This window comes from Boleophthalmus pectinirostris, unplaced genomic scaffold (assembly GCF_026225935.1).
Source record: "Boleophthalmus pectinirostris isolate CB_2022bp ecotype Guang Dong unplaced genomic scaffold, ASM2622593v1 HiC_scaffold_10, whole genome shotgun sequence".
NCBI classification, from domain to species: Eukaryota; Metazoa; Chordata; class Actinopteri; order Gobiiformes; family Gobiidae; genus Boleophthalmus; species Boleophthalmus pectinirostris.
This window is the reverse complement of record NW_026570971.1, coordinates 1,716,664-1,729,033: the sequence shown is the minus strand read 5'-3', so window position 1 is coordinate 1,729,033 and position 12,370 is coordinate 1,716,664. Positions and strand designations below refer to the sequence as shown.

General features: G+C 44.2%; 2 protein-coding genes across 3 annotated transcripts in view; one reads left to right on the top strand and one right to left on the bottom strand.

Annotated features, from left to right (window-relative positions):
• Positions 1 to 12,370, top strand: part of LOC129410510 (zinc finger protein 271-like) — a 688,773-nt gene that overhangs the window by 117,783 nt on the left and 558,620 nt on the right. The gene's annotated exons all lie outside the window — the stretch shown is intronic.
• Positions 1 to 12,370, bottom strand: part of mta1 (metastasis associated 1) — a 143,270-nt gene that overhangs the window by 7,731 nt on the left and 123,169 nt on the right. Inside the window, exons 13-16 of one of the 2 annotated variants that reach the window (XM_055158804.1) lie at positions 11,032 to 11,183; positions 8,800 to 8,989; positions 7,062 to 7,148; positions 4,955 to 5,110 (exon numbers count right to left, since the gene is read on the bottom strand). In XM_055158804.1, coding sequence (XP_055014779.1) covers positions 4,955 to 5,110; positions 7,062 to 7,148; positions 8,800 to 8,989; positions 11,032 to 11,183 — 585 coding nt within the window. The remainder of the gene's footprint in view (positions 1 to 4,954; positions 5,111 to 7,061; positions 7,149 to 8,799; positions 8,990 to 11,031; positions 11,184 to 12,370) is intronic. The other variant, XM_055158808.1, reaches the window with a different exon arrangement.

Here is a 12,370-nt window from a genome sequence, read left to right as displayed (position 1 = left end):
CTTAAAGGAGCTGAACTTTACTTTTTATGATCGATGGCAGAAGTCAACAAGACCCGGACCACAAAACACATGAACCAGGACTAAAACCAGGTCTAAACCAGGTCTAAAACTAAAACCAGGTCTAAAACCAGGTCTAAAACCAGGTCGGTCTAAAACCAGGTCTAAAACTGGTCTAAAACCAGGTCTAAAACTGGTCTAAAATCGGTCTAAACCAGGTCTAAAACTAGTTTAAAACTGGTCCAGACCAGGTCTAAAATAGGTCTAAAAATCAGGTCTAAACCAGGTCTAAAACTGGTCTAAAACACTGGTCTAAAACAGGTCTAAAACTGGTCTAATATTGTTCCAAAATGAGGTCTAAACCAGGTCCAAAACCAGGTCCAAAACCAAGTCTAAAATAGGTCTAAAAATTGGTCTAAAACTGGTCTAAATCTAAAACTAGGTCTAAAACTTAAAGGCTGCGCTCCTCCACTAAACACCCTCTGTTTTTGTGTTTTTGAGAGTAAAAATCAGACATATTGTGAAATCTTCATTTATAGAATCTGCAACTTTAATTAAACCTCATAATCAATATTCTGTAAATTTAAACATTGAATCTGTCAGTTTTCATTTTCACACGAGTCAAGTTAAATCCACGGGAAACGTTAGTGTCATGAGTTTTGAGTTTTGTGTTTCGTGTTTTCGTGTTTCGTTTCGTGTTTCGTGTTTCGTTTCGTTTCGTTTGTGCGTTTCGTGTTGTTTTTGCGTTTCGTGTTTTGCGTGTTTTGCGTTTTGGTTTTCGCGTTTCGTGTTTTGCGTTTCGTGTTTCGTTCGTGTTCGCGTGTTTCGTGTTTCGCGTTTCGTTTCGTTTCGTTTGCGTTTCGTGTTTTTCGTTTGCGTTTTCGTGTTTTTGCGTTTCGTGTTTGCGTTTTTGCGTTTCGTGTTTCGTGTTTTGCGTTTCGTGTTTCGTGTGTTTCGTTTCGTTTTTGCGTGTTTTTTTGCGTTTCGTGTTTCGTGCGTTTCGTGTTTTGCGTTTCGTGTTGCGTGTGTTTTTCGTTTCGTTTCGTGTTTCGTTTCGTTTTCGTTTTTTCGTGTTCGTTTCGTGTTTGCGTTTCGTGTTTGCGTTGTTTTGCGTTCGTGTTCGTGTTCGTGTTTTTGCGTTTCGTGTTTCGTTTTCGTGTTTTTGCGTTTCGTGTTTTGTGTTTTGCGTTTCGTGTTTTGCGTTTCGTGTGTTTTGCGTTTCGTGTTTTGTGTTTTCGTTTTCGTTTTGTTTCGTGTTTCGTTTCGTGGGTCGTGTTTTGCGTTTCGTGTTTGTTTTCAGGTCTAAAACCGGTCTAAAATCTAAAACTGTCTAATCGGTGTTCGGTCGTTAAAATGGTCTAAAAATCAGGTCTAAACCAGGTCTAAAAACTGGTCTAAAACAAGGTCTAAAACTGGTCTAATATTGTTCCAAAATGAGGTCTAAACCAGGTCCAAAACCAGGTCCAAAACCAAGTCTAAAATAGGTCTAAAAATTGGTCTAAAACTGGTCTAAATCAAGTCTAAATCAAGTCTAAACCAGGTCTAAACCAGGACTTAAGCAGGTCTTTGGTCTAAACTCCTCCCACACAACCTCTGTTTTTGTGTTTTTGAGAGTAAAAATCAGACATATTGTGAAAACTTCATTTATAGAATCTGCACCTTTAATTAAACCTCATAATCAATATTCTGTAAATTTAAACATTGAATCTGTCAGTTTTCATTTTCACACGAGTCAAATTAAATCCACGGGAAACGTTACTGTCATGAGTTTTGTGTTTCATGTTTCGTGTTTCGTGTTTTGCGTTTCGTGTTTTGCGTTTTTTCGTGTCGTTTCGTGTTTCGTTTCGTTTTGTTTCGTTTCGTTTCGTGTTTTGCGTTTCGTGTTTTGCGTTTCGTGTTTCGCGTTTCGTGTTTTGCGTTTCGTGTTTGCGTTTCGTGTTTCGTGTTTTGCGTTTCGTGTTTCGTGTTTTGCGTTTCGTGTTTTGCGTTTCGTGTTTCGTGTTTCGTGTTTTGCGTTTCGTGTTTTGCGTTTCGTGTTTGCGTTTCGTGTTTCGCGTTTGTTTCGTTTTCGTGTTTCGTGTTTTCGTTTTGCGTTTTGCGTTTCGTGTTTTGCGTTTCGTGTTTCGTGTTTTGCGTTTCGTGTTTTGCGTTTTCGTTTTCGTTTTGTTTCGTTTCGTTTCGTGTTTCGCGTTTCGTGTTTCGTTTTCGTGTTTCGTTTCGTTTCGTGTTTCGTTTCGTTTCGTGTTTTGCGTTTCGTGTTTTGCGTTTCGTGTTTTGCGTTTCGTGTTTTATGTTTCGCGTTTCGTGTTTCGTGTTTTGTGTTTTGCGTTTCGTGTTTCGTGTTTCGTGTTCGTTTCGCGTTTTGTGTTTCGCGTTTTGCGTTTCGTGTTTTGCGTTTCGTTTCGTTTCGTTTTGTTTCGTTTCGTGTTTCGTGTTTTGCGTTTCGTGTTTCGCGTTTCGTTTTCGTTTCGTGTTTGCGTTTCGTGTTTTGCGTTTCGCGTTTCGTGTTTTGTGTTTTCGTGTTTGCGTTTCGTGTTTTCGTGTTTTTGCGTTTCGTGTTTCGTGTTTTTGCGTTTCGTGTTTCGTGTTTTGCGTTTTCGTTTTCGTGTTTTCGTTTCGCGTTTCGTGTTTTGCGTTTCGTGTTTTCGTTTCGCGTTTCGTGTTTTGTGTTTCGTGTTTGTCGTTTCGTGTTTCGTGTTTTGCGTTTCGTTTTTGCGTGTTTCGTGTTCGTGTTTTGCGTTTCGTGTTTTCGTGTTTTCGTTTCGCGTTTCGTGTTTTTGCGTTTCGTGTTTCGCGTTTCGTGTTTCGTGTTTTTGCGTTTCGTTTTTGTTTTCGCGTTTCGTGTTTCGTGTTTCGTGTTCGTGTTTTGCGTTTCGTGTTTTGCGTTTCGTGTTTTCGTGTTTCGTTTTCGTGTTTTGCGTTTCGTGTTTCGTTTTGTTTTCGTGTTTTTGCGTTTCGTGTTTTGCGTTTCGTGTTTGCGTTTCGTGTTTTTGGCGTGTTTTGTTTCGTGTTTTGCGTTTTGTTTCGTGTTTTGCGTTTCGTGTTTCCGTGTTTCGTGTGTTTCGTGTTCGTGTTTTGCGTTTCGTGTTTTGCGTTTCGTGTTTCGTGTTTCGTGTTTTGCGTTTCGTGTTCGTTTTGCGTTTCGTGTTTTGCGTTTCGTGTTTTGCGTTTCATGTTTTGCATGTTTTGCGTTTCGTGTTTCGTGTTTGCGTTTCGTGTTTCGCGTTTCGTGTTTTGCGTTTCGTGTTTCGTGTTTCGTGTTTCGTGTTTTGCGTTTCGTGTTTCGTTTCGTGTTTCGTGTTTTGCGTTTCGTGTTTTGTTTTCGTGTTTTCGTGTTTTCGCGTTTTGTGTTTCGTGTTTCGTGTTTCGTGTTTTGCGTTTTGTGTTTCGTGTTTTGCGTTTCGTGTTTCGCGTTTCGTGTTTCGTGTTTCGTGTTTCGCGTTTCGTGTTTCGCGTTTCGTGTTTCGCGTTTCGTGTTTCGCGTTTCGTGTTTCGTGTTTCGTGTTTCGTGTTTCGTGTTTCGCGTTTCGCGTTTTCGTGTTTTGCGTTTCGTGTTTCGTGTTTCGTGTTTTCGTGTTTTGCGTTTCGTGTTTCGTTCATGTTTTGCGTTTCGTGTTTCGTGTTTCGTGTTTCGTGTTTCGCGTTTCGTGTTTCGTGTTTCGTGTTTTGTGTTTCGCGTTTCGTGTTTCGCGTTTCGTGTTTCGTGTTTCGCGTTTCGTGTTTTGCGTTTCGTGTTTTGCGTTTCGTGTTTTGCGTTTCGTGTTTCGTGTTTCGTGTTTTGCGTTTCGCGTTTCGCGTTTTTGTGTTTTGCGTTTCGTGTTTTGCGTTTCGTGTTTCGTGTTTCGTGTTTTTGCGTGTTTGTTTCGTTTTGCGTTTTGCGTTTCGCGTTTTCGTGTTTTCGTGTTTCGTGTTTCGTGTTTTCGTGTTTCGTGTTTCGTGTTTCGTGTTTCGTGTTTCGCGTTTCGTGTTTCGCGTTTCGTGTTTTGCGTTTTCGTGTTTTGTTTCGTTTCGTGTTTCGTGTTTCGTGTTTCGCGTTTCGTGTTTCGCGTTTCGCGTTTCGCGTTTTGCGTTTCGTGTTTTGCGTTTCGTGTTTCGTGTTTTTCGTGTTTTCGTGTTTTTGTGTTTCGTGTTTTGCGTGTTTTTGCGTTTCGTGTTTTTGCGTTTCGTGTTTTGCGTTTCGTGTTTTCGTTTCGTGTTTTGTTTCGTTTCGTGTTTCGTGTTTCGTGTTTCGTGTTTCGTGTTTCGTGTTTCGTGTTTCGCGTTTCGTGTTTTTGTTTTCGTGTTTTGCGTTTCGTGTTTTTCGTGTTTTGTGTTTCGTGTTTCGTGTTTTTCGTTTCGTTTCGTGTTTCGTTTCGTTTCGTGTTTCGTGTTTTGCGTTTCGTGTTTTGTGTTTCGTTTCGTGTTTTGCGTTTCGTGTTTTGCGTTTCGTGTTTGCGTTTTCGTTTCGTTTCGTGTTTTGCGTTTCGTGTTTTGCGTTTTGCGTTTCGTTTCGTTTTGCGTTTCGTTTCGTTTTTGCGTTTCGTGTTTTCGTGTTTTGTTCGTTTCGTGTTTTGCGTTTCGTGTTTCGTGTTTCGTGTTTTGCGTTTCGTGTTTCGTGTTTTGCGTTTCGTGTTTTGCGTTTCGTGTTTCGTGTTTCGTGTTTTGCGTTTCGTGTTTCGTGTTTTGTTTTGCGTTTCGTGTTTTGCGTTTCGTGTTTTGCGTTTTGCGTTTCGTGTTTCGCGTTTCGTGTTTTGCGTTTCGTGTTTCGTGTTTTGCGTTTCGTGTTTTGCGTTTCGTGTTTCGCGTTTTGTGTTTTTGTGCGTTTCGTGTTTCGCGTTTCGTGTTTTGCGTTTCGTGTTTTCGTGTTTTGCGTTTCGTGTTTCGTGTTTCGTTTCGTGTTTTCGTGTTTTGCGTTTCGTGTTTTGCGTTTCGTGTTCGTCGTTTCGTGTTTTGTGTTTCGTGTTTCGCTCGTCCTCACCGTCGAGTCCGTTGTGCTGTTCGTACGAGCGTTTTCCCAGGATGGTGGGCGAGCCGTGGTTCAGGATGGGCGGAGCTTTGATGGGGGTGAGGCTCCCGGTGGAGATGCAGCCGGAGCGAGGGAGCGGCGGCTCTCGGACCGGGCGGGGGTGAGCTTCTGCGGCAAACACGGGGGAAAAAAAACACACGACATATTTAAAAACAAACAAAAAAACTCAAGTCAAAGCAAAAGAGAAATTCAAATCTGTCACTGGACAAAAGGTTTTTCTTTTTTCTTTGAATCAGTTTCTTCAGTTCTGGTGAGACGCTGGTGGATATTTCATTCTACAGCTTCTTTTCCATGACTTTTTTACAACCTAAAGTGAATTTTCCATGACTTTACGGCTCCTACGTGTGTAAAATTGATCAGAATTTTAGAGTTAAATCTGAAATGTTTAACTCTTTCCACTCACCTTATGCTTTGGAATTATAGTTTTGAACATTTTTCCTGTCAGTGCATTTATTGTCGTCTCTTTTTTTAAATAAAAGTCGCAGACGTTCACAAATAATCAGAACAGACTCATGAGAACTTAGAGATTTTTCCAGGATTTCCATGACTGTGGGAACCCTGCTTCTATCTGCCTGAAGGGGGCGCCAACTATCCAATCCACTTTATTTCTAGAGCACATTTCATAAACAAAACTGTTCTCAAAGTGCTGCACAAAACAAATAAAACAAATCCAATAGAAATATAAAATAAAGTTTTATTTCAGGAGTACTTGCCCACAAAAGCGTGAACCCCCCCTCCCACACGCTGCGTGGACCACACCTCCTCCTGTGTTTCCCCCCACCTCTAAACCAGAACTAAAACCAGGACTAAAACCAGGTCTAAACCAGGATTTCACCAGGACTAAACCAGGATTTAACCAGGACTAAACCAGGATTTAACCAGGACTAAACCATGCCACGTGGACCCTAACCCACACAGAGGGAATAAAAATGTGTCTTAAGATGAGACTTAAAACAGTCCACTGTGGGGGCTGTTCAGTGTGGAGTTCATTTAACTTCTCTGAAACTCCTCTGAACCTCACCTGAACTCTCCTCTGAAACTCTGAAACTCCTCTGAACCTCACCTGAAACTCACCTGAAACTCCTCTGAACCTCACCTGAAACTCCTCTGAACCTCACCTGAAACTCACCTGAAACTCCTCTGAAACTCACCTGAAACTCACCTGAACCTCACCTGAAACTCCTCTGAACCTCACCTGAAACTCCTCTGAACCTCACCTGAAACTCCTCTGAACCTCACCTGAAACTCACCTGAAACCTCCTCTGAAACTCACCTGAAACTCCTCTGAACCTCACCTGAAACTCCTCTGAACCTCACCTGAAACTCCTCTGAACCTCACCTGAAACTCCTCTGAACCTCACCTGAAACTCCTCTGAACCTCACCTGAACCTCACCTGAAACTCACCTGAAACTCACCTGAAACTCACCTGAAACTGAAATTTTTCCTTTTTTTTACAGCTACAGTGTTGTTCGTTCAGAGGAATGAAACTCTTTTATGCGACACATTTGACATTTTCACTGTTTTAAGGATTAAAATATTTGTGTTTCTTATGAATTTTGCACAAGAAGAAGTGATTTAACAAAGACTTTTAGTATCACAGACATGATTTAGACTTGAAATTGAACTGTATCGAATCGATTTGAAATATATGGTATTGAATCGAAAGCTCACTGTATCGAGGTTTGTTTTGTATCGGTAACTTCTGAACATACCAGACGCACTCTTTTTTCTTTTCTCTGGCTCAGATTTGTCCCTCAAAGTCCTCAAAATAAGCGGTTCGTAGTTTAAAGATGGAGATGAACAGCAGACTGTGGTCCTGTGTTGCTCTCTCGCCTGCGTCGGTAAATCCTCTTTTGAAGATAAAAACACCAGCGTCCGTCCAGAACTGAAGAAGCAGCTTTTGTCAAGTTACAGAATTTTTCTTTTGCGATGGATGTGAACTGATTGAAAAAGTCTCGTGACATTATTTTTTTGTATTTGTTTGTTATTTTTTGACGTGAATCTTCAGAAGTGTAAATCAGAACCGTTTCCACACAGACGGTTGTTTAAAAGTCGTACCTAAATACCGAACCACAGACTCGAGCGGTTTACGTTCCACAGGTTTCAGCGACGGCTTTTTCAGCTTCTCTGGCAACCGGAGTGCACCTGTCAAAAAAATAAATCAATAAAATAAAAAACTAAAAAGATGATGTGAATTAAACGAGTATTTCAGTATTTGTACGAGTATTTGAGAGAGAATGTGGCGCCTCTGTGTGTGCGGGTTAAGAGAGAGAGAAAGAGAGGGGGAAGAGAGAGAGAAGCAGCAAAGGAGGAGGAGAGGGAACAGAGAAAGGAGAGAGAGGAGGAGGAGAGAGGAAGAGAGAGAGAAAAGAGAGAGAGAAGAGAGAGAGAAGCAGAGAGAGGAGAGAGAGAGAGAACAGAGGGGTTAGAGAGGAGGAGAGAGAGAGGAAGAGGAGGAGAGGAGAGAGAGAGAGAGAGAGGAGAGAGAGGAGAGAGAGAGAGAGAGAGAGAGAGGAAGAGGAGAGGAGAGAGAGGAGAGAGAGAGAGAGAGAGAGAGAGAGAGAGAGAGAGAACAGAGGAGTGAGAAAACAGAGGGGTGAGAGGAGGAGAGAGAGAGGAAGAGGAGAAGGAGAGGAGAAGAGAGAGACAGAGAGGGTGGGAGTGAGAAGGAGAGAGAGAGAGAGAGAGAGAGAGAGAGAGGAGAGAGAGAGAGAGAGGAAGAGGGGAGGAGGAGCAGAGGGAACAGAGAGAGAGGAGAAGAGAGGAAGAGAGACGTAGACAAGGAAAGAGAGAGAGAGAGAGGAGGAGGAGGAGAGAGGAGAAGCAAAGGGAACAGAGAGAGGAGAGAAGAGGGAGAGAGGAAGAGAGAGGAGGAAAGAGAGAAGGAGAGAGAGAGGAGTGAGAGAGAGGAAAAGAGAGAGGAGAGAGAGAAGGAGGGAAGAGAGAGAAAAGGAGCAGAGGAGGAGATTAGAGAGAGGAAGAAAGAGGAGAAGGAGGAGGAGGTGGAGAGAGAGAGAGGAGGGGAATGAGAAGGAAAGAGAGAGAGGAGAGAGGAGGAGAGAGGAAAAGAGAAAGAGAGAGGAGGAAGAGAGAGAGAGAAGCAGCAAAGGAGGAGAGAAAAGAGGAGGAGGAGAGGGAACAGAGAAAGGAGAGAGGAAGAGACAGAAAAGAGAGAGGAAGAGAGAGAACAGAGGGGTGAGAGAGGAAGAAAGAGAGAGGAGAAGAGAGAGATAGAAAGAGGAGGGAGAGAGAAAGAGAGGAGAGATGAGGAGAGAGAGAGAGGAAGAGAGAAGAAGAGAAGGAGAGGAGAGAGATAAGGGAGAGAAGGAGAGGAGAGAGAGCAAGGAGGGCAGAGAGGAGGAGAGGAGAAGCAAAGGGAACAGAGAGAGGAGAAGAGAAGAGGAGAGTGAGAGAGAACAGAGAGAGGAGGAGGAGAGAGGAAGAGAGAGGAGGAAAGAGAGAAGAAGAGAGAGGAGAGGAGGAGAAAGAGGAGGGGAGAGAGAGAAAAGCAGCAGAGGAGGAGAGAGAAAGAGAGAGGAAGAGAGAGAGAGAAGAGAAGAGGAGAGTGAGAGAGAAAAGAGAGAGAGGAGAGAGAGGAAGAGAGAGGAGGAAAGAGAGAAGAAAGAGAGGAACAGAGAGGAGGAGAGAAGGAGAAAGAGGAGGGGAGAGAGAGAAAAGCAGCAGAGGAGGAGAGAGAGAAGAGGGGATTGAGAAGAAGAGAGAGGAGAGAGAAAGAGAGAGAAGAGGAGGAGGAGGAGTAGAGGATGAGAAAAAGGAGGAGAGAGTCTTGACTCACACTCGGCCTTGATGGCGGCGGCGTTGACGGGGAGGTACGGGTGGCGCGCGAGGAGGCGGGGCCTGATCAGGTCCTGGCAGAGTCTCCGGGCGACGCGGGTCACGGCGCTCGTCTGGAGGTAAAACGCCTGTCGAGTTTTCACCGCAAACTTTGGACTCCCGCTGTGTCTGAGAGGAAGACCGTGAGGGCTCTGAGGAGACACGAACCCACCAATCACAGAGCAGAACACCAACGAACGGACCAATCACAGACCAGAACACCAACGAACCCACCAATCACAGACCAGAACACCAACGAACCCACCAATCACAGACCAGAACACCAACGAACGGACCAATCACAGACCAGAACACAAACACAGAACACACCAATCACAGACCAGAACACCAACGAACCCACCAATCACAGACCAGAACACCAACGAACCCACCAATCACAGACCAGAACACCAAACGAACCACCAATCACAGACAGAACACAACAACACAATCACAAGACCAGAACACCACGACCAATCACAGCTCAGAACACAAACACGAACCACAAACAGACCAATCAGACACAAACACACGGACCAATCACAGACCAGAACACAAACACACGGACCAATCACAGACCAGAACACAAACACACGGACCAATCACAGACCAGAACACCAAAACGGACCAATCACAGACCAGAACACGAACACACGGACCAATCACAGCTCAGAACACAAACACACGGACCAATCACAGACCAGAACACAAACACACGGACCAATCACAGACCAGAACACAAACACACGGACCAATCACAGACCAGAACACCAACGAACGGACCAATCACAGACCAGAACACGAACACACGGACCAATCACAGCTCAGAACACAAACACACGGACCAATCACAGACCAGAACACAAACACACGGACCAATCACAGCTCAGAACACAAACACACGGACCAATCACAGCTCAGAACACAAACACACGGACCAATCACAGACCAGAACACGAACACACGGACCAATCACAGACCAGAACACGAACACACGGACCAATCACAGACCAGAACACAAACACACGGACCAATCACAGCTCAGAACACCAACACACGGACCAATCACAGCTCAGAACACAAAACACACGGACCAATCACACTCAGAACACGAACACACGGACCAATCACAGCTCAGAACACAAACACACGGACCAATCACAGCTCAGAACACGAACACACGGACCAATCACAGCTCAAACACAGACCAATCACAGCTCAGAACACGAACACACGGGCCAATCACAGACCAGAACACAAACACACGGACCAATCACAGCTCAGAACACGAACACACGGACCAATCACAGCTCGCTCAAAATAACAAAATTTATAAATAAAAATAAAATAAAACAGAACAGTGAACTCAGTGGGTTCAGACGACATTTTTAGAAAGTGTGATTACAGTTTCTCTTTTGTTATAATAAAACTCTGAGACGTTGATCTGCTGCGTCACATGACACACTTTGATATAAACCCTCCTCCTCTTCCTCCTCCTTTTTCTCCTCCTCTTTCTCTTTCTAATCCTCCTCTTCCTCCTGTTTCTCTTCCTCCTCTTCTCTTCCTCCTCCTCTTTCTCCTCCTTCTCTTCCTCCTCTCTTCCTCTTCTTTCTCCTCTTCCTCCTCCTCTTCCTCCTCCTCCTTCCTCCTTCTTTCTCTCCTTCTCTCTCCTTCCTCTCCTTCTCCTCCTTTCCTCCTCTTCCTCTTCCTCCTTCCTCCTTCTCCTCCTCCTTCCTCTTCTCTCCTCCTCCTTCCTCCTCCTCTCTCCTCCTCCTCCTCTTCCTCCTCCTTTCTCCTCCTCCTTTCCTCCTCTTCCTCCTCCTCCTCTCTTTCTCTCTCTTCCTCTCTCCTCCTCTTCTTCCTCCTCTTCCTCTCCTTCCTCTCTTCCTCTTCTCTCCTCCTCTCTCCTCTTCCTCCTCCTCCTCCTCCTCCTCCTCCTCCTCTCTTCCTCCTCTCTCTCCTCCTCCTCTCCTCCTCCTCCTCTCCTCCTCCTCCTCTTCCTCCTCTCTCCTCCTCTTCCTCCTTCCTCCTCCTTCTCCTCCTCTCTCCTCCTCCTCCTCTCCTCCTCCTCCTCCTCCTCCTCCTCTCTCCTTCTCTCCTCTCCTCCTCTCCTCCTCCTCCTCCTCTTCCTCCTCCTCCTCTTCCTCCTCCTCCTTCCTCCTCCTCCTCTCCTCCTCTTCCTCCCGTGTCGTACCGAGCTGGAGCGGTTGGGTCCTGGTCTCTCTCCGTCGAGCCTCGTGGGCATCTTCAGGCCGCCGTACTTTTTCCAGTACGTCCAGCAGGAGGCGCAAAGACGACACTGCATGTTGGGAGGTCCCCACGAGTACCACTGGAACGAACTGCTCGCTGCGAACAAACAGAAAACAACATCGAAACACTAAACTTACAAACTGCTCGCTGCGAAACAAACAGAAAACAACATCCAAACACTAAACTTACAAACTGCTCGCTGCGAAACGACACGAGACTTTAAATTAGACACGAAAAAACGAAATCTAAACACTAAACTTACACGGGGTTCCCCACTTTTCCACTGACGACAACATTTCAAAACTGTTCTGCCACAGTAAAAGTGTGTTTCAACGAAGAGTTAAAAAGGTTTATAATCATTTAGTAATAAATATGTTCTAATTCATCTGTTATAATTTCATGTTAAAAAACTTGTCATTTGTTAAAAAATAAAGGCTCTGCACTCTTGGTTTGGTTTTACTTGCATCTTATTTTGAAGGCCTCAGGAAGTGGTTGTGATGCATTATGGGTAACAGAGGCAGAAATCAGTTAGAGGAAAAGAAACGTGTTACAGAAAAGCAGTTTGTTGACATCCTGTGTGTTAAATCTTATTTACAGCTTTGAAAGCGACGGCTGTAAATTTTTACTATGTGTTTGGTGATTTAAACTTGTTCTGGAAGATGTTGGAGAGATCGTTTTTTGCAGGTTATTTCCAGGAATTAGACCGAGCCCATGATCTTGCTCGCTCAGGAGCCCTGTGTATTAGCGTAGTTCTACCTCAATAGAGGCTCTGCACTGTCACGTGTCCCCATGGCAACGATACCTACGCCGCCATGACACCGGACACACTGTCACTGACTTCAGCAGCGTCGGAGAAACATGGGCAGGTTTTGTTGTGTATTTGGTTCTAGACGCTCTGAAAGGATAAAACGATTTGTTTCTTCACTGTTCCTCTGGAAATGACTCATCAGGATCAAACAAGGGAATTATCAAAAAAAGACGTGAATTATGTCTAGAAACATAAACCACGAAGAGATTTCCAATGGTCCCATCAAGACTCACTCACGTCACTTTCATCAAGGTATTTGCTATTTAAATAGTTTCATAGTTTATTTAATGAGAGAAGCACATTTACTGAACTAAAATGTAAAAAGAAAACATTTGCAGTGTGAGTGTGAGTAGAAACTGTATGTTCCAGCACATATAAACATGTCACTCGTCGTAGGACCAGGTTTTCTTTATTGTCTTGTTTATCCACAACTTTGTCTTCTAGAATTAATCTCTTTTTGTGAGTGGATCTTTCT